The sequence below is a fragment of the Peromyscus leucopus genome, chromosome 9 (genome assembly GCF_004664715.2).
Source record: "Peromyscus leucopus breed LL Stock chromosome 9, UCI_PerLeu_2.1, whole genome shotgun sequence".
In the NCBI taxonomy this organism is placed as follows: domain Eukaryota; kingdom Metazoa; phylum Chordata; class Mammalia; order Rodentia; family Cricetidae; genus Peromyscus; species Peromyscus leucopus.
In genome coordinates, this window is record NC_051070.1 from 79,536,550 (window position 1) to 79,560,128 (window position 23,579).

Genomic DNA, 23,579 nt, shown 5'->3' on the forward strand with positions numbered 1-23,579 from the left:
CTACTACATCCCTACCATGTTAGAATGCTGACAGCGAGCTCCTTGGCTGGGCCCATCTGTGTATTATCTACCTAAGGAAATCTTGGAGACAATCTCATGAATCAAGGGCTTTTTTCAGTGCCTCTAAAGCTCTGAATGCTGCTCCTAAAATGAAAAATTGGTGAGACCTGTCTGAGACTATTTAATTAGTTAGTGTCTGACATCAGAGTATGAATCTTACCCAGCAGGTCTGTAGGCGTTGTGGAAGTCAGCAGAGATCGTTTTGGACAGGGATCTTTTGACCTTCCTCAATCATGTCCCATGAATATTCGCTGCCTCCACGGAGCCCGTCCTCTGCTCTCATCATAAAATATTTTCAGTCATATTTTGAATAGATGAGATAATAAATATGTGACTTTTTTTTCTTCCTGAAACAATATCCTCCCCTAAACTACTGCCTGAGGGATTTTCAAGTGTTTTCACCATTTGCCATCTTTTCCTCATGCTCCCATAGGGCATCGGAGGCTTCCTCAGACATGGGCCGCCATGGCTGATCTTCCAATGCTGCCACAGGGCTCGAGAGGCAACATCTCACCATCCATCAATTCTGACGACATCCAAACATTTTCAATATGTAGGCTCCCTGATAACTTCCATTGTATGGAAAACAAAATGGAGGGAAATGATTATTGGCACAAAACGGGGAGGCTGTAAATCTTCAAATCAGATACAGGGCAGATTGGAACAATATGGCTTCTTCAAGGTTGCCACGATAATGTACCTAATAACTCTCCCTGGGCAAAAAGGCAATCTGCTTTCAATCAATCTCCTTCCCCCTGACAACCCCCCCCCCTTTTTTTTTCTGAGCAAAAATACCAATTACGTTGAAGGAAGATTTTTTTCTTCCGTTTTTGATAAGGACTGTTCTCCACCCCAGAAATCATGCTGTAGCTAAAAGATATATATTTTCAATTGTCTAGCATGGTATCGGACAGCTAGCACCAAATGAAAAAAAAAAAAACAAAAACAGTCAATCTTTTTACCCCTTCCTCTCCCCTGCCAGCATTTGTCTACTTCTTAAGAGAAGTGGAAGCTAATTAAAGGCTTAAGGGATAATATTGATTGCATTGGAATATATTTTATATGTACCCGACACACTTTCAAATAATAGAACCCTGACATTTTCTAAGGCTGAATAAATCAGCTGGCTGAACCTTTGATTCAAGGGTGATGCGCTGGGGGTGGGAGGGTGCTCGTCTCCTCCCTTTCCACTTCACACATCTCTCTCTTAGTCTCTTAGGATGAATGATTTCAGAGCAGCCACCAGCAACGGGGCGGGGGAGGGGGAGGGGAGGGGAGGGGGCATGCTGTCAGATGCTCACTCCATCCTTTGCGTACAGAACAGGAAGGGTGAGTGTTCAGCTGTCTCAAGCCACCATTCATTTGAGTCTGTCTGTGAATCATAACCAGGGATATGCCAGTGTAGAACTTGGAAATTTGCAATATCTGATGCAGAGGCTGGCTGGCTGGCTGGCTGGCTGGCTGGGATTGACCTCTCAGCTTCTCCTTCTGTAGACTAGAAGAAGTAGCTTGTCTGGGATCGCCTCTCTTTGGCATCACAGCAGGCTACTTGGGTTCTTGCTTATCTGGCTTGCTCTTTCACCCAAGACATCAGCTGTAGAGACCCCCACAAGTTGGATTCCTGTCGGCACTTTCTTCATCCTGGTGTCTTCATGTTAGAATGCACCAGGTAACACCTTTGTCATTTGTGTGGAGTTCAGGTCAGGAGGAAAATCCTCTTTCTCGCTCACTTTGTGGACATGCTTGCCAACTCAGAATCATACAACTCATTCAGAACATGCATACTTACTTATGCTTTGTCCGTAAATCTGCTTCTACCACAAGAAACATTTTGAGATATGAGAAAAACTGTGAAAGTCCAAGTAGTCTGTTTATTTCATGAATTCAGATATACAGTGTATTTTACAGCCTTAGAGTCGGAAGGGGCTAGTGATACAGGGCTTTGGGCATGAAATGTGGGTGAGTGGCTAAGTGACTCCCTCCCCCCACACCCCAGCCGATGCTGTTGAGGGGGCGATATGATCATGTTCTGACGCTCTACTGCCGCTCTTCCTTCCCCTTCATGACCATGGCTTGCCTGATCGCTAAGTGCACCACCGTAACAATAACAGTCCATAATGGTCATATTATTAACTGCATCGTGCATATTATTGATTTACTCTTTGTTCTGCACCATTATCTTTTCCCCAATGAGTTTACTGCATTATTCTCACATACTTAGTGGAGCACCAAATTGCCACGAAAGGGCAGGCTCTTGTAATGACGTCTAATGGGACATTGCATAAACCATCATCACTGCCTCCTATTATAAGCTGCCTCCAGCCAATGAGCTTTCTGCCATATTACAGTGTGAACAGAGCAATTATAAAGGGTAAAGGACTTGGGCCTTCTGAAGTTTTCCTGGGAAACTGCCTTACGGCATGTTCACCACCTGGCCCAGTCTTAAAACACATTAGAGATCTACCCTCTGTCAGCCTGAAGGGTGGGGTGGTGGGAGTTGGGCCAGTTAGCACAGTGTCCTTGCTAGAAGCTGATGCTTGTAGCTGCGCAGCCGAGCTGATTTTGTTCTTGAGGCCAATTCTCAGAGCATGGTCTTGTGACTGAGCAGTGTGAAGCCAGTGTAAGTGAGCCCAGGATGGTCTGACGCTAAGGTCACATTGTTTCAGGAAGAAAAGCTCTTGGAGAGGCTGGAGGTCTTAAATGTTCTGGAAAAGGATCTCATTTCCTGAGGATGAGCTGCTATTTCTAGAAACAAAAGTCAGAGGCAGCCTAGAACAAAGCTAGCATGTTCACATTCATGTCTCCCTGGCTTCTGCCTGTTGTAAGGTCTTCAGGTGAATTAGTTTGGCTCTCAGGGGAAGTCCCAAGCACCTTGAGGCAGCAGTCCTCTGGGAACCCAGCCACAGCAGGCAGCTTGATCTTCCATTCCATGGGCATCCCATCTCCATTTAGCCCTGAGTAATGCTCACTTACTGTAAAGTGTTACATGCCCCCATTGTGGGAGAAGTTATGGCAGAAAAATGCAAAATTTCCTTTTTACTGCTTATGGCCAGCCGAGCCTATAACGTGTCAAGCCGCACATTAGCCACCCTGATAAAAGTCCGCTTTCTTACACACAAAATCATCGTTTCAGCAAGATTTGTTATCTCATTACCTGATAAGCTGTATGTCATAAACCAAGACTGCTGCGGTAAATCTCCCAGGAGGACGCTTTGTGGGCAGAAAGGGAGAGATAGGAATCTGCAAGGGACTTGATAATGTAGCATTTAAGCACAAGCATAATGCCACTTATTGTTAAATGCATAAAACCACTTGGCCAAGTGGCTGGGCTTTTAATAGGATTTTGTGCAGCATCAGGTGAGCAGCCATATGCTTTTTTTTCTGTCCAGGAGCCTCTGAGCAACTGTTAGCGCCATCGCTTTGCCTCATGACCCACTGGGGATGGGCACTGGGTTGACAGGGGCTGAGAGTGGAGAGAGATGTTCCCCTTGCAGCCGCCTCACTTCTCCTGCCTTGTCAGGGATCAGGATGTGGGGTCGTGTCCCTGGGTCTGACTGGAACTAACTGGCCTCTCCTATACAGGCACATTGTAGTCTGTGGCCACATCACTCTGGAGAGTGTCTCTAACTTCCTGAAGGACTTTCTGCACAAGGACCGGGATGATGTCAACGTGGAGATCGTCTTTCTTCACAAGTAAGACTCTCCACCCCACTGCACTCCCACTGCTGTCACTAGGGCCTCTGGCCAACCATGTGCTTCTGTCTGAGTGTCTGTAGGTGTGGTGGAGATGGCGGTGGTTGAGAATTGGCTCCTGCTGACTCCTTAGGTAAGAGGTAATTTTTCCACAGTTTGGTTTGGAACCCTTGGAGGGTGAAGCAACATCCTAGTCCAGGGTTGGAAGCCGACTCCAGTGAAGTGGTCTGGGACCATATCTGAGTTTCTTTCTGAAATACCTAACAGTGAAATTCGCTAGGATCCAAGTCATCGTTTTTGTCCCATGATCAGGGTGGACCTGTGCAATCAGGTGTGTCTGCCGTGCTGGTGTGGGATAGTGAATATGATGGTGTGGATAGTTTCCCAAGGCAGCAGAGGGACCATGCAAGATGAGAGGAAGCAGGGTAACAAAACATGGGACAAGAGGGACTTAAAGAGAGAATGGTTGACTTCCGCTTGCAGTTTGAGGGTCCATAGAGGCATGGGAATCATGGCATTAAAAGCGTGAGGCAGCAGCTCGCCTTGAGTCTGCATGCAGGAAGCAGGGAGAGGTGAGTGCTGGTGCTGCTCAGTCTGTTTTCTCCTTTTGTATTTATTTTGGGCCCCAGGCTAAAAAATGGTGCTGCCACATTCAGAATGAATCTTTCTACCTCACTTAATCCAATCTAGATAATCCTTCACATAAATGTTCAGAGGTTGGTCTCCTAGGTGACTCTAGATCCCATCCAGTTGGCAGTATTAACTATCTCGCAGTGTATTAGGCATATTAACACTGTTGTTACACTGAGTCTCTGTGTGGTGCCTGAGGCTGGCTCTGTGTAGGTGGATGTTCATTTAATCCATAGACATAGTGCCAAGTGCATCTTTAACCTGAATCCTGACTTAACCAATGACTGGCTGGGCAAGTTACTTCCCTATGCCTCAGCTTCCATGCCCGTGAACAGAGGAGATATTCTGTCTCCTTGGGGTGTTGTAAGAATGAAATGAATCACTGGGCAGTGGTGGCACATGCCTTTAATCCCAGCACTCAGGAGACAAAGCCAGGCAGATCTATGTGAGTTCGAGGCTAGCCTGGTCATCTACAGAGTGAGATTCAGGACAGGCATCAAGACTACACAGAGAAACCCTGTCTCGAAAAAACAAAAAACAAAACAAAACAAAACAAAACAACAACAACCAAAAAAAGGAATGAAACGAATCAATTTATGTGAACTGTGCAGAGCCCAGTTAGGCATGCAGAAAATATTCAGTAAATGTCAGCTCCTTATTGTGAAGGAAAACCTGATTGGGCTGTACAGTTGACTTAAGGACAGATCTCTCCATATAAATCCATTTACTCATGGGCAGTACCCACCCTATATGGAGAAAGACTCTTGGTAAGACATTAGCTCCCTCAATTCTGGAGGCTGGCCAGTCCCACAATCTGCCATCTCCAGATTGACATACCTGGAAATCACCTTCATCCGACCCTTCCAAGGTGGCCCAGTCAAGTTGACATATATAATGACCAATCACATTGATGCCACAGCTCTGTCTTTTCTAGTGGTAACAATGAAGAAGAGACTTTACCACATCAGCCCCAACCTTTGTAAGGCCAGAGACTTCTGGGTTTGGTTTTCAATGGTGTTTACTTCTCTTAAATATGAGTCTTTTATTTAGGGCAGGGAAGGAGGTTTCTCAGAAGGTTAGGGCCTTTGTTCAGGTCTTTATGTGGAAACTTAAACCAAGGGAGCCACAGAGTCTGAGATCGCCACTGTATTGTTTTAACAGTTGTTTCTTATCTGTCTATACAGCATCTCCCCAAACCTTGAGCTTGAGGCTCTGTTCAAACGACATTTTACTCAGGTGGAATTTTATCAGGGTTCTGTCCTCAATCCACATGATCTTGCCAGAGTCAAGGTAAGGAGAAATAAATGTTTTTACTTTTTCTGGAGGGTTGGGGCCATGATTCCCAAGGCAGCCAAGAGCCATCTTCTAACCTGTTAACTAGATAACTCAGATGTCACTAACCCCAGTACATTCTTTCATTGGCCCCAGGACCTTGCTCTGCTTGTCCACATTAGACCATCTACAAGTATTTCACATTTATGTTAGTATTAATATAGAATATACTTCTCTATTTTCTTCTAAATCAGCCACTCCCAAAGTAGGACTCAAATGTTATATTGGGGCTATCTCATCCCCATGGGTCAGTGGGTAAAGGTACTTGATGCAAAGCCTGTTGTCTTGAGTGTGAGCTCCAGGACCTACTTGGTGGAAGGAGAGAACCAATTCCCACAAATTGTCCTCTCATTTTAATGTGTATACACACACACACACACACACACACACACACACACACACACACACTCACAAATGAAAGAGGAATAGGCATTTGCAAGAAGCCATAGAAAGAAAAAAATGAAGCTGCAATTACTGAAACACCAAGTAGGACTAAGAACACAAACAGCAGAAAGAAGAACAAAGTGACAGCAATAACCACACTTTTCAATCACAACTTGAAATATGAGGTATGAGCCTCAGATCTTCAGTCAAAGGACACAAAGTAGGTGACTGTGTTAAGAAACAAACCATCTTTCTGTTGTCTACACAAAACTCATCTAGCTTTCAAAGAGAGCCACCTCCTTAAAGTGAAAAGATAGAAGAACCATCCTAAGCGAATGGGAGCAGGAAGCAAGCAGGTGCCAGTATCCTACTATCCCGAAAAATGGACCTCAAACTAAAATTAACCAGGAGAAACAAAGAGAGACACTTTGTGCTAATCAAGAGAGCAACCAACCAAGAAACTCTTATAATAGTAAAATGTATACACCAAACTCTGGTCCGCCCAATTTCATAAAGCATACTACTGGACTCAAACATACAGAATAACTCCAGCTCTATAATAGTGGGTGATTTCTATACTCCACTCTATAATAAATAAAAGTAAAAAATATTAAAGTTGAATGGATAAAAAGTCATGTACAATGTAACATCACAAATGATTAGTTTCCATCTAATGGAACTCAGTATAGCTTTCAAATCCATTAATTATGTCTGAGAGAAATGTTAGAAAAGAAAATTACACAAAGCTATAAAACATTTGGGCTTCCTATTTCCAAAAAAAAAACAAAAACAAAAACAAAAAACCCAGACTTCACATCATTTGGTAATAAGCTAACAGTGTTCTTCGTGGACTCTTCTGAACTGGCATCTTCTCATAAAGCACAAGCAAGACTTTAGAAAAGAAAGGCACACAGCTTTAGAAAAGAAAGTGAGCTGACATCTGCTACTTCATTCATTTAATGCAGTTTTTGTGAGTGTGTGCAACATTTGTGTGCCAGTGGCAGTTTATTAATACTGTGTGAACCCACGGAAGTTTAAATGCTAACTGTGGTCACCAAAGAGTTCCGTAATTGCTGTAACAGCAAACATTGAAAATACAGAAGGATTTGTGTGAATTCTTTACATTGCTAAAGAAATCAAGAGACAATGTGTGACACACCAGGGAGAGAACCACGGCCCTCCTACTGAATGCTGGAACAATCTAGTAAGTACAACATTGTGAGCAGGAGACTTGCAGACCCAGGTCAGCATGCGAATTCTCATGCTTATGTAGCTAGTTCATCTTAATTTTATCCAGACATGACCCAAGTCATAAGGACAGAGAAAATGGCTCTTGTTCACAGGCCTAATTTAAATGCAAGTAATTATTAGCACATCATGCTCATGGTCCCTCTAAGGAACAAAAACTCCCTTTTGGCTCACATTAAGATAAGTCAGTAGGTTTGCCTTTTGGATCCATCTGCAAAGAATCATTTCATTTATATGAATTATTTGTCTTTTGAATACCTGAGTAGTAACGAACAGTAAACAGCATTGAGCCGTTGTCTACTTAAGGCTCCAGTTTCTTCTTGGGATACACATAATGAAAATGTGCATAAGGTCTGATGAAGGATTTTTAAAAAAGATTTACTTATTTTAATTTGATGTATATGAGTGTTTTACCTGCATTCATGTATGTGTACTTCCTGTGGCCTGAAGCCTACAGGCCAGAAGAGGGAGTCAGATGCCCTGGAACTGAAGTTTTCAGTGGTTGTGAGCTACCACATGGGTGCTGGGAATGGACCTTCTGTCTTCTGCAAGGGTAACAAGTGTTCTTAATCATGGAGTCCTCTCTCCAGCCCCTTGACGATCCCATCTATGTTGCTGACTCTGCAATTGTTTTTGTCCACATCCTAACCTGAGGGAAGGGGTTTAACCCAGCGACTTGTATTTCCTGGCTGGAAAAATGAGGATGATTGTACAGACAGTGGAAAGAGGAAGTGGGAATGAGATTGAATGGCTTAATTAAGTGAACTTGAAGGACTTTGGCAAATATGCCTGGCCAGGCCAAATGAAGAGTATCATTACGCAGGTTTACACTGGAATGTTTATCCTATAAGAAAGATCTGACCTGCAACCTACACATTTGACAAAACTTTTTTTTTTTTTTTTTAAAGATTTTTTTGTCCTTTCCTTGCAAAATACCAGGTTCTCTAAATGCTTTCAACAAAGAGAGACTGCAGTTGAGTCTATTTATATGTTTGTGTTTGTTATGATTTTTCCTTTTGGTCTCTCAGATAGAGTCAGCAGATGCGTGCCTGATCCTTGCCAATAAGTACTGCGCTGACCCGGATGCAGAAGATGCCTCCAACATCATGAGGTAACTTAGGGAATCAGGTGCTGAGGAACGTCCAGGATTGGTCTCCCAATAGCTTACATGCACCCTCTTTTGGGTTTGCAGAGGACTGTCTCTGTGGACCATATTTCCTTCATAACCAGTCAACAATGGCTGCTGTCTGCAGCTGGTGGAGCTGAAGAGAGTGTTGACATACAGGGTATCACCAACAGGAAGTTCCGAGTTAGCAGATGGCATGACTAATGCTCAGAGTTGCTCTTGGATTTCAGATTCCTAGAGAAAGAACTAGAAAAGGAAAGATAGGTCCAGGTCAAAGTTAAAGTGCCCTACTCTCAGGGCTGGGGAGATGAGTCAGTTGGTAATGTGCCATGGTGTAAGTGGAGGGATGTGAGTTTAAACCCCAGAACCAATTTTAAAACCTGAGACATAGGGGCACACTTGAATCCTAGGAATCAGACAAGCAGATCCATGGAACTCACAGGCCACCTTGCCTAGCCTAATGGGGTGAGTTCCAAGTCACCGAGAGACCTGTCTCAAAAAGCCAAGGTGATCCACATTTAAGGAACAACACTCAATGCTGACTTCTGCCTTCAAGTGGTGTTACATGACCCCCTCCACCCCAGATTCATATCCATAAAATCTTAAATTTTCATTTTTTAAAAAATTATGTTATCTGAAAGGAATTGGACCCAAGATGTCTTTACTGGGGGAGGATCTTAAAGCACCTCCAGGAGGTATTTTTCAACATGTTCAACATCTTTGCATTTGAAACAACTAGCAGGTGGTCTTGCTGGGATCCAGTGGAGAGAAGCCAGGAATGCTGCCAAACTTCCTACAATGGGTAGCACAATCCCTATCTAGAAACCCAAAATGCCAATAGCTGAGGCTAAGAACCCCCTTGTTAGTACGTCCCTAGCCTGTCTACATCAGGTTGATTATTATTGCTCTGAAAGCCATTGGTTAATTAGCTTGTCTCAGTTTCCGGAGATGAGATGAGTGGTCTTCAGTGATTTTGACATTACTGTGTATCTCTGAGATATTGAGTTATATAGATTATTTCTTAATCCTAGATGGATCCAAGTCCCCACTATTCATGTTTGTTTGTTTTGAAACAGATCATGGTTTGGGGAGAAACAAATCTAGAACACTAATAGTTAATGCCTTTTCTACACATGGACTAGGCCTCGCAAAGGCTAAGTTTTAACCCTGACTCTAAAGACCTTAATTTACTCTTATTTCAGAAAAAAGTTTCCTTTAGCTATTGTTCTTCCCACAGACCTGTCATCATATCTTATATCTAGAAAATGACCGAAAAGTCCAAACATTTTGCTCTCATTAGCTAAAATCCTTTTAGATTTTGTTTTTTTCTCTGGTAAAAATTGCAGAATAGTCACTTAAAGTAGGGGAAGATAATAAAGAGAACCTTCTAGAGAGAGCCTGAAGTAAGTGAAATACTTCATTTCCACTGTATTCCCAACAGCTCTTACTTAATAGTGAATAGCTGTCGTTTGGACCACACATAGCCCAAATGCTAATTGTAACTTGCTTCTCTGGGATTCAAGGATTTACCCCTAGGTGAGAGTTGGGACGTTGCCTTTGGGTCTTTACAATGCTTGTGAACACTTCATCTCGGTTTCAATTAGTGTTCGCCAGTTACATGGACTTCCCATCAGTGAGGCAGAGGAATTCCTCTGATGCATTTAGGTTGATCCAGCCTTCCTGTCGGTATCTGGACCTTCTGTCTGGAAGAAACCATCTGGCATGATCTTCTCCCCTTCCAGTCACTTTTCTTTGGCAATAGACTTCGTTCCATGTTTTAAGGAAATTTGTGCATCAAGTCTAGTAAGACATGGTTTGCCAGGCTGCAAAGAGGATGCACTGGGAACTGGATTCACACCCAAGCCCATCTCCTCCTACCAGGCCTCAGTGGAAAGTGACCACACAGGTCCACTTCAGTTAAGATTGTAGCCCTTGTCATTTTTGGAACTAAGTAGCATTTCTACCCTTTGACACATTTTTTTCCCTGTCATTTGAAGTGATAAAATTGTCCTTCAAGGGACAAGTTTCCAACTTTTTCTTTATTGCAAACAAAGAAACTAGGAGCACGAAACTTTTGTTTTTGACTTCACAGAGAAGTTCCTGGCATGTGTACTTTTATTTCTCCTCGGTGGTGAAAAATAGAAATGTGTGATAACTTTGAAATGGCCATTTCTCATCACTGTAATATTTTATTGGAACTGAGGATGAAGGGTTAATGTGAACACACGTAGGTGTCAGGGAGAATGATGGGATGGCAAGGTATAGAACTCACTGGGCACAGAGGGCTGTTAGGCATGTAAGATAGGAGAATCAGTGGAAGATCCAAAAGGGAGTGGGAGACTCAGGGTTAAATGTGGGGTCAGCTTTTCTCTTATTTGTATATTCCTCCTCAGATTAATGAGACCAATCTGCTGCTTTTGAAATTAAAATGTCAAAGAGCCATTTGAAATGAGCTAATGCAGAAAGCTGGCTGGTGTTGTGGGCTGCATTGAGAGACAGACAGCAGAGGCCAACATGACACTCGCTCAAAACTGACAGGAAGTTCTTCCGGTGCAAAGCTCAGGGTGAATGTGTGCAGAGAGGCTTTCTCGGGACTCCTCTCCCCACATGTCGGGCTGCAGTTTCTTCAGATGAAGCTGCTGTCTGATTGCCTTCTTTCCAGTTCTGCAGGAAAAGTGGCAAAGGGAAGAGCAGAGCTTGGTGGGAAGTTTGTGGGGGCGGTTGTGATAATTGCGCTTGCATTCCTGATGAGGCTTAGGAGGTGAGCCTTTCTCTGGAATTCCATTCTCTAGCCTTCCTTGTCACAGAAGGAAATGTACAATGTCACCCCTGACAGGGTTGGTAATGACAAAAACCATAGCTTACACGTGGAGAGGACCTTTAATGATTTCAAAGCATTTTAACATCTGGTCTCCCATTTGCTCCTCATACCAAGCCTGTGAAGTAAACAATGCAGGTACCGTTTTGCCCCCAATGTCCAGATGAGAAGACAGGAACAGAGAGCCCAGGGATTTCCGGAGGGTCACCCAGTTCATTAGCACAATAGCTGTGCTGGAAGCCAGGTGTTTCCATTCATGGGCTCCTTACTTCTCCGCTTTGGCGGTGTGATTGACAGGAGAAGGGATGCCAGGGAAGGTTGGCTGGTGGGGTCATCCAGGCTTGGTAAAGGACCAAGGGCAATCAGAGGAGATTTCCCCACCAGATCACCATATATTTAGGGTGCTGGTTTTTAACTTGACCCAGTGGTCAAATCTTCATTATGCTGTGGAAGGCAGAGTCCTTGATCATATCCCAAGAGTTCTGCTTAAAAATCACATTTATGAGAATGTCCAAAGGGTATGTGATAATCAGAGCCATTTGTCAGGTGGCCTGTTTGAGCTGTCATCATTGTCTCAAGTTGTTAACTGGACACAGAGCAGAGGTGTTTTTTTCTTTTTTTTTTTTTTTAGGCTGGGGAGTGGGAGACTGCAGACCTCCAGAAGTTACGGTCTAGGCTTACATTACCTGTCTGTAAGCATCAAAAGCTCCCATCTCCAGTCCATTCGGGTTCATATTCCATCTCCTAGGCATCACAGGAGTCCTTCATGTTTGTTTTTAAGGCAGAGTCTCATGTTGCCCAGGCTAGCTTTGAACTTGCTCTGTAGTCAAGTCTGGCCTTAGAGACTGATCACTAGTCTCCATCTCTCAAGAGGTGTGGTCAGAGTATACTTTACTGATCTGCCTGTCTCTGGTGTTTGTAATGCCTGGAATATATACCAGTGGGTCCTTTGTCACTTGTTTTTCATGCCACCAATGGGTATGGTGAGGAGAGCACATTCTTTCTTTGAACACAGCCCCCTGGATGGCCCTGGTTGCCAACTTGGGCAAGGTTGCCTAGTCAAATGACTCCTCCTCCATCATACTCTGTGCGTCACACAGAGCCTGCTTCAGTTCTGGTTCTTTCTTTTTCAGAGTGATCTCCATAAAGAACTACCACCCGAAAATCAGGATCATAACTCAGATGCTGCAGTATCATAACAAGGTAGGTGGTGAGACTTCCAGGCCTGAAGCCATCCTCAGAACTTGGGCCCCAGTCCCTTCTCTCTCTTCATACAGCCTCACATACACATATATGCATGTAAGCACACATGTATGCATGCACCCAGGTCTGGCAGAGAATGTGCAATGGTTAAAATGCCCCTTCTCCCTAGGACATTTCTTCAGGGTAATCAACTTCTTTTTTTGTGGTGGGTTATTGAGAGGAAGTGTCTTTGTCGCCTTCTTGTACTAATTCATCCACTCAGGAAGAAGCTATTGAACCCTTTGGTTCAGAAATATTGATATGTTCTTAGATCCTGTCCATACCTAAGTTCCAACAACATGCATTTCTATGTCCTGCAGCTATTCAGTCAATAACTATTGAATACCTACTCTATAATTAACACTCTTTCTGCTACTCAAGGGGTAGGATAACTGGGAAGATAAAATCTGATTTTGTGTCCTTAGAGACCGATCCAGTAAGGTGTAGAGAGTGTGCCAGATAAGGGATAGGATTTCTCTCTGTGTGACCAAGTTGAGCAGAGAAGGCAGAGCATGACATTATCCTCAAATTCAGAATGGGAGTCTGCCCAGTTCCATTTGGGGAAGTGGTAGTCTATCCAAAGATTATACTTACAGCCATGTTCCTGGTGTTGCAGCTTCCAGTGGGGTCTGGTTAAAAAGAAGGCAAACAGGAGGGTTAGTGTTGCTGTTGTAATTACCTCCCATTGAGACAGAACTGGAGATCTCTTGTGCAAAGGCATCACTCCTTCACTTGGCTGGTGGTTGAACTCTAGACAGCTTTGGAGGAGGGAAGGTAGCATCTTGTTCTCCTTGACATGGTACCAGTCATCTTCTTAATGGAGCTTTGAAACTGGAGGCTTCTCAGTACCTGGGGCCAGGTGTCCTGTCTGAACAGAAATAGCTCCCTGCAGGGTTATGTGTGACAGCATACCCCATCTTATAGGCCATATTCTCTACAAAACAAGCCATCAGGTGTCCCTGAGAAAATCCCATGCTGCCAAATGCCACCAGCACCATGCCATTATTTCTTAATTGCTGGCAAGTGCTGGCCCATTTTGCTGTGTGGAGGCCCATCAGAGGCCATTGCTGAGTGGGTCCTGCTGTCAACGACTGGCCCACTGCTTGGAACTGCTGCCCAATGCCAACCATTGCCCAGCCCTCGGCAGGTGGCTCTATTGGAAACTCTGTTACTCTCCAGTCAGTGGGTTTGGTGTGGGCATCGCAGTTGACTCCTCTGTTTTGTCTCTGAAAACTCAAGGTTGAGATAAGGGGGCTATTGGTAACTCAGAGGCATCAACCCGGAGAAGTTCTTGACGGCAGCCTCTGTAGGTGGAGGTGAATTTCATTAGCGAGGCTGTGACTGGTGACAGCTCCTGCCGCAAGGAACACTCCTTCTTTCATTTGTGATCTGAAATTTCATTTAGTGTGGGAGTGCTTTAAGCGATTGTTTAGATTTTTGGCTGAATTTAGACTGAAGAGGAAAATTAATGTTGTATGTTTAGAAAGAGATGTCAGTTCCTTTTCTTCTCTTTCCAACGGGTGCTGATGTAGCATCTTCAAGAAATTAAAGAGCATCTCTGCTGTGTAGATCTTGTCAAACTCAAAGCAACTTGTTTGGCCTCAGAGCCAGATGGTACCTGGTCAGTATTCACATGAGGACAGCCACCAAATATCTTAGACAGATTTTCCAGTACCATCATTCAGACACTGTGTTGAAGACATCAACAGACCCATTATTATTTGCTTAAAACACATCTTGTTTAGAACCGCCCTACTCATTCTGCTTGGGTTTCTGGATCAGGCAAAATCATTTTCAGAACACTGTTAGATTAGTAAGGATACAGTGACAGAGAACTTTGACAAAGGGCATTTTCCTCTGTTATTTTACATCTCCCTTTTAGAATGGGTGTCCTCTTGTTTTTATGTTTTAGATCATTCTTAGTAGGTTTTTGAATAGACAGTCCTTTCCCCTGCTATGTAGCTTTGCAGTTGTTTAAGGTCACCTACCCCTCTCACACATACTTCTTCTCTTCCTTCATCTTGTTCTTCTCATGGCTTTTTCTCTGCACTCCTCTGAGATGCCCATAGAACTTCACCCACTTATGCAGGCACTTAGGAAAGACCTGATGTTTGTGTGAAAACCATGCCACCGAGAACATATTCTGGAGCGGGTAACGGCTCCCACAATTGGACGCCAGGCTTGAAATAAAAACAATGTCAAACTCCCATGCTGTAATGAGGGTGATATTCTAGAGCCTAGAGGGATGCAGGGAAACCGCTGGCCTTGAGTTTGTCATCATAACAATTACAGACATTTGTGTCCTGTTTTATGAGTTTGAAAGAGCCTTGACATCCATTACCTCATTTAGTCCTCATTGGGCCATCTGTGCATTTTAGCATCCCAGGGTAACTTCAGACTAGCAGGAGTCAAAGCTCTAGCCTAGGCAGATCAACTCTGGCGAGCACAAATCACCATCACTCAGCAGCCAGCAAACTAGGACAGGATAGCCAACTGCCACCTTCTATTTAAATGGGACAGGAGCCCGCAGAACCAAACTGTGGTTCCTGGGGGAAGGGTGGTGCTTTCCAAAATGGGTCTCTTTACAGTGGCTATGTTTCACAGAGAGAACTTTTAAAATCTGGCCATCTCTGAATGAAGAAGGAAGAGTGTGTTGGCTGACATGTGGGTAAATGGTTTAAAGCTCTTCAAAGACAGAATGATGCATGGCCCACTGGAAAAAAAAGCATCATTCATAATAACTCACTTGTTATGGCTTTTTTATTTTCCAAGCTTCTTGTCACTGATCTGGAAACCAAGTCTCTGTCACAGACACCAGGTCTTTGAGCATCCTCATTGTCTCTGCTGGCATATGAGACATAGTTGTGTTCATCACTGCCTTTGTAGAATTTCCTGTATCTATAAGATACTCTGACTAAAGCACCTACATGAAGGGGGTTTTGTTTCAGCTCACAGCTCAGGGCGCAATCTATCAGAGAGAGGAGGTCAAGCTACAAGGAGTCTAAAGTAGCATAAGTATGTCACATCCACAATCAGGAAGTAGAGAGATGAATACACACAGTTACCCAACTCCCTTTCTCCACTTACACAGTCCAGGATTCCAACCGGGGAATGGCGTCACCCACAGTGGGTGGGTCTTCCAACCTTAATTAACAGAATGAAGATAATCCTTCACAGGCATGCCCTGAAGCCCATCTCCTAGATGAGTCTAGAGTCTGTCAAGTTGATGGCATAAATCATCACAGGAAGCTTTCTGTCATTCTAGCAATGAGGCTTTGGGACATGATGGGTTGGCCTTGTTTTTGTAGGCTTGTGATGAGGCAATACGCCATTCTGGGAGAGACTGGTGGAAAACAATGAATCAGTTCATACCCCTCAAACAGAGAAAGATAAGGCTGACTGGTGTCCTGCAGGCCTCTTGGAAGGCCATGATCTCAACAACCCAAAGACCCTCTGTTAAATTCTACTTCCCAAAGGTTCCACTTCCTCCTAAGAGAATACTACCCTGGGGATGAAGCTGTTAGCATATAGTCCTTTAGTGGACATTGATTGAAGATGCAAACTACCAAGTCCATTGTTAGACTTCACTGTATTTTTTTTCCATAGTATTTCTTCAAGGCTAAATATGTAGTAAGAGAAGGAAGTGTGACCAGAATTCATTTCTCCTGCCTTCCTAGGATGGCACATTTTCAAAGTCTTTCTCCATGAAGTGAAAGGTGGTCCAGTAGCATAAATGGAGGGGGAGGGTATGATTAATGTTGGACCTGTTTTTTCTCTTTGCCAACTTAGAAAGAATTTGCCTCTAGATTCCTGTGTGGAAATGCTGGCATTTTTTCAACACACCAAACTTTTCTCAAAGAGGGTGAAGTTTCCAAAATTTGAGTTCCTGGGTCAGTATCCTCTTTTGGCTTCATGCACACAGCCTTTGCTCTTGGCCATTACACTTCAACCTCACTTCCTGCCCCATGGCTGGAGAAAATACAGTGGCCAAGAGAGGAGGCAGTGGGAGTTGGAAATGAACAGGACTTTCTACATGGGACATGAGAGACCCAAGGCTTACATGCCACATGTAAGAGAGATCCACCTCTATATTTTGCATGGCATGGAGATAGGGCAGACTTTCTGCAAAGCTTCAATTGTTTGAAGATGCCATGGAGGTTATGCGGTCTCTCTCTCTCTCTGGGGACTAGACCACCCAAATCTCTTGTCACACACAAGTTCATTACTTGGATGTAATTTATCATTCTTCTCATATGAGTAGTTCTCCACACAGATAAACATTTTTTTTATACCATGCCAGGGAAGTAAAATGAAAAAAAGCTGATGTCTTAAGCCAGGAAAGAATGGGGGAGAGAAATAGGAAAGAGGGTGGGGCTATCTGTTGGCATTGAGTGTGTGATGTGTAGAAGACCCTGTGGTACTCAGCTCCACACAAATCACACTCCTCTGTGGCTCCCACACAGGCCCGTTTGAACCATACTCTGGTTAGGGATCAAGCAATCATCACTTCCAGCAGTAACCACTGCTGGCTTGGGACTGGAGACTGTCACAGAGGTGGATTTTGCAAGCAGGCATTTCACAAGAGTAGGACTTCTCCAAGCAGAGCAAGGAGGCCTGGACTCTGTTCTTTGTTTCTACAATGGGATCTTCCCTTCTTCTATTGCACTGGCCTCTGTTGTTCTGAAAGGGAAGGGGAGGCTCTTTTGCTGCTCCTGTTTGCTGATGCACAGGGAGAAATCTAAAGCCTAGGTATGTACAAGGATTTAGAAGGACTCTAGGTCGACGTGCTGTACAAAGCATGATTTACTCTAGCATCTTGGAAAAATACTAAGTCTTAGGGATAAAGACCTTGTGATTTTGTTGTTGTTGTTTTTTGAGACAGGGTATTTCCATGTAGTTTTGGTGCCTGTCCTGGATCTCACTCTATAGAACAGGCTGGTCTTCAACTCATAGAGATCTACCTGGTTCTGCCTCCTGGGTACTAGGATTAAAGGCATGTGCCAATGCTGCCCAGCTAGACCTTGTGCTTTTTTGTTGTTTTTGCTGATTTGTAAAGCAGCCATCTTGATTTTTTTAGACATATTTCATCCTTAGAAAGCTCCTTTGTCAAACAAGCCAAACCCCTCTGCTTACAATAAAAGAAAGCCTTTTATTATAAGCCAGGCCAATCCTATTCTGGCTCTAAGAACAGAATAGAGCAAAACTAATCTTGACATAGCAGTACCTGAGCCATTCAGATGTGATGACTATTCTCCCTCCCTGAGGATGGTGTCCCCTGAATCTTGGAGATTGCTGGCTCTTCTTACTGGTTCTCAAAAGATCATTTTGCAGAACACTCACCTTCTCTTGTCTTCATCCTTTTTCTCTGGCCGTTATTCAATTGGTCACTTTCCCTCTTCGATTTTGACTGTTAAAACTGGATCAAATCCTGTGGAATGAATGTGGTCTGTTCACATAAAATAAAAGGTTCATTTCCTTTGCTCTGGAGACTGTTTGTAAGAAGCAGACTTGGGATTTCTGTGTCATGTATTCCATGGCCTCTAATTGAGGTTTGAGTTACCCACCCTTAAATGCTATGTCCTGCTCTCTCTTTCTCTGACACACACACACACACACACACACACACACACACACACACACACACACACACGGATCTGTCACCTTGTTTCAAATTTATATAATTGATGTTTTAAACATAAGCTATTCCTGACCTTCAAGCCTTGTAACTATCTTCTGTTGTTATTGCTCTTTGTAAATCCCCAAACACTAGAGAACTTCCTGAATTTCAACCTTTTCACTCACTCTGTCACGCATGCCACTGGCAAATAATGGTAAGAATGTGCTTCTAGGTCTGCAAGTTGGGGTCTGATGTCACGGTGGCATCAGACAGTCCATCTGCAAGAAACTGCAGGAGGTCTACCCCGTGACGAGTTAGAGGAATGTTCCCTGCACAGTGGCTTCCAGAGAAGCAACATTACCTCCCATTTGTAGAGTTGCGGGTTCTACTCTCCAGCTCCACCCCAGATCTAGTCAGGCAGAAACTTAGCAGGGTGGGGCCAAGAACCTGTGGTTTTGTACATATTACAGGGCGCGCAGGTACCCACTCAAGTTTGGGGTGCCGTTGGTCTAGAGTATTGAGAAGGAAGGAAAGAAATCCAAGAGTACAGAGACACAGACATCTGGCAATCTGATACTACTTGAGAACCACTTTAAAAACAAGCTAACTGGACTTCTTAATAACAGGGGCTGGTGTGTCTCACAAGAGAAAAATCCTCTCTGGGTTGAATCTGGCTAAATAACAAACTTGAGAGGAGGATGTGGGCCTGGTGAGTGTAGAAGAAGTAAGGTTGCCAAGGGGCCGCAGTCTGTTGAACAGAATTGGAGAACCTAGTGCCGGGCCTCAGACCCAGGCAGAGGGAAGAAAGGATGAGTTTGGATGACCCAGTGTCCTTGGACAGTGCAGCAGTTCCCAGAGGAGATTTCAGACACTCAGACAAGGAGCAGAACAGGGTCTCATACCTCTTGTTATTCCCACAGGCCCATCTGCTCAACATCCCCAGCTGGAATTGGAAAGAGGGTGATGACGCAATATGCCTCGCGGAGCTCAAGTTGGGTTTCATAGCCCAGAGCTGTCTGGCTCAAGGCCTCTCCACAATGCTTGCCAACCTCTTCTCTATGAGGTCATTCATAAAGGTAACGTCTTGTCCTATTAGAGCACATTAGCCTAGGATTCCATTTGTCGTGGGGTTGAGTAGAGCACAGCTTAAACTCAAAACAGATCGGCGGGCTTTAACTTCTCTGGTTGAGGAGAAATTCCTTGTTACAGATTTGGGAACGAGGCCAGCTCCTTTCAAAATTATGTTTTTATTTTTATTTGGCACATCCGTGGCCATTAAATGATTGTTCAAAGCACAATCCTCTCTTTTTTTTAGATAAACCACATGTTTATCTATCAACAAAGCCTCCGCTGTTAAAACAAAAATATGATTTATATACATTCCATATGGCACCGGAGTGCCTAAAGAAAAGAATTATCATTTTCCTCTTTTATATCAAGTGGCTGGTGGACCTCTCACTGTGTGGAGAAATGCAGACCATGTGTTTGTGCTGAAGCCCAAACCCCAACAACATAATTCATTTATTTACTTCTGCACAATCAAGGAGGCCAGAAAGGCTGACATGCCATGGTTATTTGAATGGAGAGAGAGAAGAGGAACCGACTCTTCACCCCAAGAGACGTGCAGTCTGGATGTGTTCATCTCCCTGTCAGAGCTCACTGGGCAGCCGCTCCTAGTCTCCAGATGGCTGCTGGACCAACTCAGGGAGGGAGAATGAACTTACTCTGTTCTCCAGGGCCCAGGGCCTTGGGTGCCTCTGTGAGTCTAGGTGCCCAACTAAGCAAGCTTCTGGAGTGTGGGCAATCAAGGAAACACACAACATCCATGAATTGTATTACTTAGAGCTGGCATGTGTCAGGCCTCTGTCCTTTGTACCCATGTCATTGGCATTATTTAGCCAATAGGTAGTTCTCATAGTATGACATAAAGAATAACTTGTCTTGGACTTACTTCCATAACTGTAGCAGTGCTCATGATGAATAACATCTCGAGTTAAATAAAGTATGTTCTCTAGTGTTTATTCTGTACCCATAGACCTCAGCTCAGCAGAACTTCAAGTTCAAACCCACTTACAAACAAAGTCACTCTGTGCCTCTAAATGTCTTCTTTAATCCAGGCTGCTTTTGTCCTGCCTAGACAAAACTGAGTGCAGAGAAATGAAAGTAGCAGGGAGGTCTTTGTGGCTGTGTTTGGGGATGGGGCACCAAAGCCAGATGTAGCCAGATGTCTCCCAGGACTCGTCTGTTCAATCCAATCCAAGGAGTCCAGACCTAGGTTAACAAACTGTCACCAAGAGAGCAGCCCTGGCTCTTTCAATGGAGTGCTGGCGGTTTTCTTCCAGCAGAGGCTTGCTCACAGGACCCAGCACGTGGTCTGAGGAACTGGGTTCTGCTTCCTTGCGTTGATGTGACATGGGCCTTGGCAGAGCCCCGCCACAGATGGGGCCACTTGACATGCGTATGTTTTGATTTTGTGGTGCCTGCATGGTAACTGGATCTGCCTGTCAAGAAAATTAATAAAATGGATGTGACACTGATTCTTCAGTGTTATTACCAGCAGAGAGAACTTCTGCCTGACTTTCCTCGGGACCCTGACGGGCCTCACCTCTAAAGCCAAGGACGTCCCTTCCAGCTCTACTAATCCCATTGCCAAGTTCCTATTTAGGAAGAGCCTGTGGGAAAGGCTGGACCCGGCCCTGGTATAACTGAAAACACATTTCCCTCCCAGGGTTATATTACTGCATTATTTCTGTTCAGGGCCAGCTCTGCCATGTATGGAGGCAGCTCTCTGGATCTGACCTTTTGACATAGAGGTGGTCTTTGTGTTAGAATTTGCTAAGGGCATAGCCTACAAATAACATGACTTCCTTTCCTACATTATAAAATTTAGAGTAAGGACAGTCTCACTTAATGCATTCCCCGCTCTGTATTGTAATCTATGTGTGCATGTCTTTCAGTCCCAGAGCCGTCGTCGTCTCTTTTAGGACTTGGTGAAAACCATACTGTTATCCTATCCTTGGTGTCTTCTCTGTGTTATTGCAAAGCATTTGCTTGTTTTGTTTGGGCATGAGTGCAGGTGGAGAAGGGGATCTGTAAATGGATTCTTGTTTACAGAAATCACTGCCTTCCCCAGCACTTCCACCTGGAGGACACTTTGGCAATACTTCATCCTTTGGGAGCACTTAGTGTTTCTGGAAAGCCAAAGGGAGATGTGAGCTCACCTTCTCCCTTGCCTGGGGCAAACTGTATCTGTTTCCTAGTTCTGCAGATTACAGTATACCCTGCCTCTGCTCGAAGAAGGAAGATGAGCAAGAAGACTCCAGCAGTGTAGCCGGCTCACAGGCAGAAGCACAGTGGCTCTCATCGGGGCCTTTTATTATGTATGGGACTTAAAAGTCCAAAACGCAAGCTAGGAAGGTTTGACAGAAGAAAGAGGTGCCACCAGAATACGGAACGTATGAAAGGGGCCCAGACTGGATGAGAAGAAATATATGGGAATAATTACTTCTCCCTCTACCAGTCACTCTCAAAGATCCCAACCGAGGGCCCCCAACCCATCACCCTCTAAAACCTAGTTTTCATTTGGATATGTTACCTCTGAATTGACCTAAATATTTTTGGAATGGATTAATATTTTTAGCCTGCCTTTTTAGGAGTAATTAATTCTTTAACTTTGGTAATTACTGTAGAAAGTTTTGGCTTTTTGTCTATTTCCCCCATGGTTACTGATCCTTAATTGATTCCGTTCATGCTTCAATGCATTTCCCCTACTGTTCAGATGTGTTGGTATTTAAATCCACACTAACCATACCTCTGATGGCATTCAGAAAGAGGCCCAGGTTGGTATCCAGGACTCATATAGCTCCTTGGCTGTTTGCAGGGCAGGATAAGCATTTTTTTTTCAGCAAGGATTCATTTTCATTTTTGATGTCCCTTAATCAGAGCCAGAAGATGTTGTGGTGCCTGTGACTTATCTCCTGGCCTGGGACATCCTGTTTACACCCCACCCTCTGATCTCTTTCCACTGGCCTCTCCAATTTCAGGGAGAGTCTCCTTAATGTCTTCTGGAAAGACCAAGACAATGGGCGTGTTTAGCCTTGTCTGCTGTGGCCTCGGCCCACACATTAAGACCATTGATTTGGGAGTTTTGTTCTTGTTTTTTAGTCTATATAGTTTCAACTTCCTGTTCAGCCTATAGAGTTTCAACTTGAGCCTTGACCCTCCATTTTTATGAATTGGGCTATTAGTTTTACTAGAAGAGAGTATTCTTGGCATAATGAATTGTGCATTTGTGTACGTGCTAGTTTCCCTATGAAACTGATTGACTCTTAAAATTGCTTCTCATTCAACACTGAAACTTCCAATTAAGGACATTAAACTAGGTCTCTCAATTGCCAGCTATTTTAACCTAGCTGATTTGTCATTTTATACACACACACACACACACACACACACACACACACACACACACACACCAGTGTACCCTGAAGCATGGCATGTAATCTGCAATTCCTTTATAAAGGGAGTCAGTTATGAGAATGGAGAGAGCATGTAACATTAATGTGGCAGTTTAAAGAAGAAAATGTCCTCCATGAGCTCAGAGAGTTGAACACTTGGTCCCTCATTGGTGGTACTGTTTGGGAAGTTTAGAGGAGGTGCAGCCACGCTGCAGGAAGTATGTCACTGGGGGTGGGCTTCAAGAGCTCATAGCCTCACTTCCTTCTACTTCACTCTCTCTGCATCATGCTTGTGGTTAAAGAAGGGATCTCTCAGCGTCCAGCTTTGGCTGCCATGCCTGCCTATTGTAGCCATGCCTCTCCATCATGATGGACTTTCCCCCTGACACTGGAAACCAAATAAATGCTCCCTTTTTATAAGTTGCCATGATCATGATATTCTGTCATGGCAACAGAAAAGTCATACAGTAGAGTTTCGTATTTTTTTTGTTTTCTTGTTTTATAAGATCTGGAAATCCCAAGTGGATTGTACTTGGTACTGAGCATAGCAAAGCTTTCTCTGGTGTTCCTTCTATGCCTAAATGGGGAAGCACTGGAGGAGTGTGCTTCATAATCTTCAGACTGCTGACTGGTTGAGGTGGTCTTGGCTAAATACATAAACCATTGGTTCCTTATTATTTTTCCTACACAGTGAGGTCAATTTTCATCAATACATAGTTCTGGCACTAGTTGTAGTTAAGGGAACCATGTTTTTTTTTTTTTTTTTTTTTGTTTTGTTTGGTTTTTGAGACAGGATCTTACTATGTTACACAGGCAGGCCTTATACTGTTGGAATTAATCCATCTTTCAGCTTCGTCCAGGTATGTGCCACTGTGCCCAAGTGAATCGTTTTAGTATCTTTAGTTTGGATTATATATGTGCACAGATGAGTGTTTGTACAAGTTCATGTATAAAAATAATCTGGTTTAGGAG

General features: G+C 43.9%; 1 protein-coding gene across 33 annotated transcripts in view; it reads left to right on the forward strand.

Moving 5' to 3' along the window:
• Positions 1-23,579, forward strand: part of Kcnma1 (potassium calcium-activated channel subfamily M alpha 1) — a 709,897-nt gene that overhangs the window by 495,115 nt on the left and 191,203 nt on the right. For all 33 annotated transcript variants that reach the window (XM_028879652.2, XM_028879686.2, XM_028879668.2 and 30 more), the window contains exons 10-14: positions 3,643-3,753; positions 5,568-5,673; positions 8,376-8,458; positions 12,425-12,494; positions 19,071-19,226. In XM_028879652.2, coding sequence (XP_028735485.1) covers positions 3,643-3,753; positions 5,568-5,673; positions 8,376-8,458; positions 12,425-12,494; positions 19,071-19,226 — 526 coding nt within the window. The remainder of the gene's footprint in view (positions 1-3,642; positions 3,754-5,567; positions 5,674-8,375; positions 8,459-12,424; positions 12,495-19,070; positions 19,227-23,579) is intronic.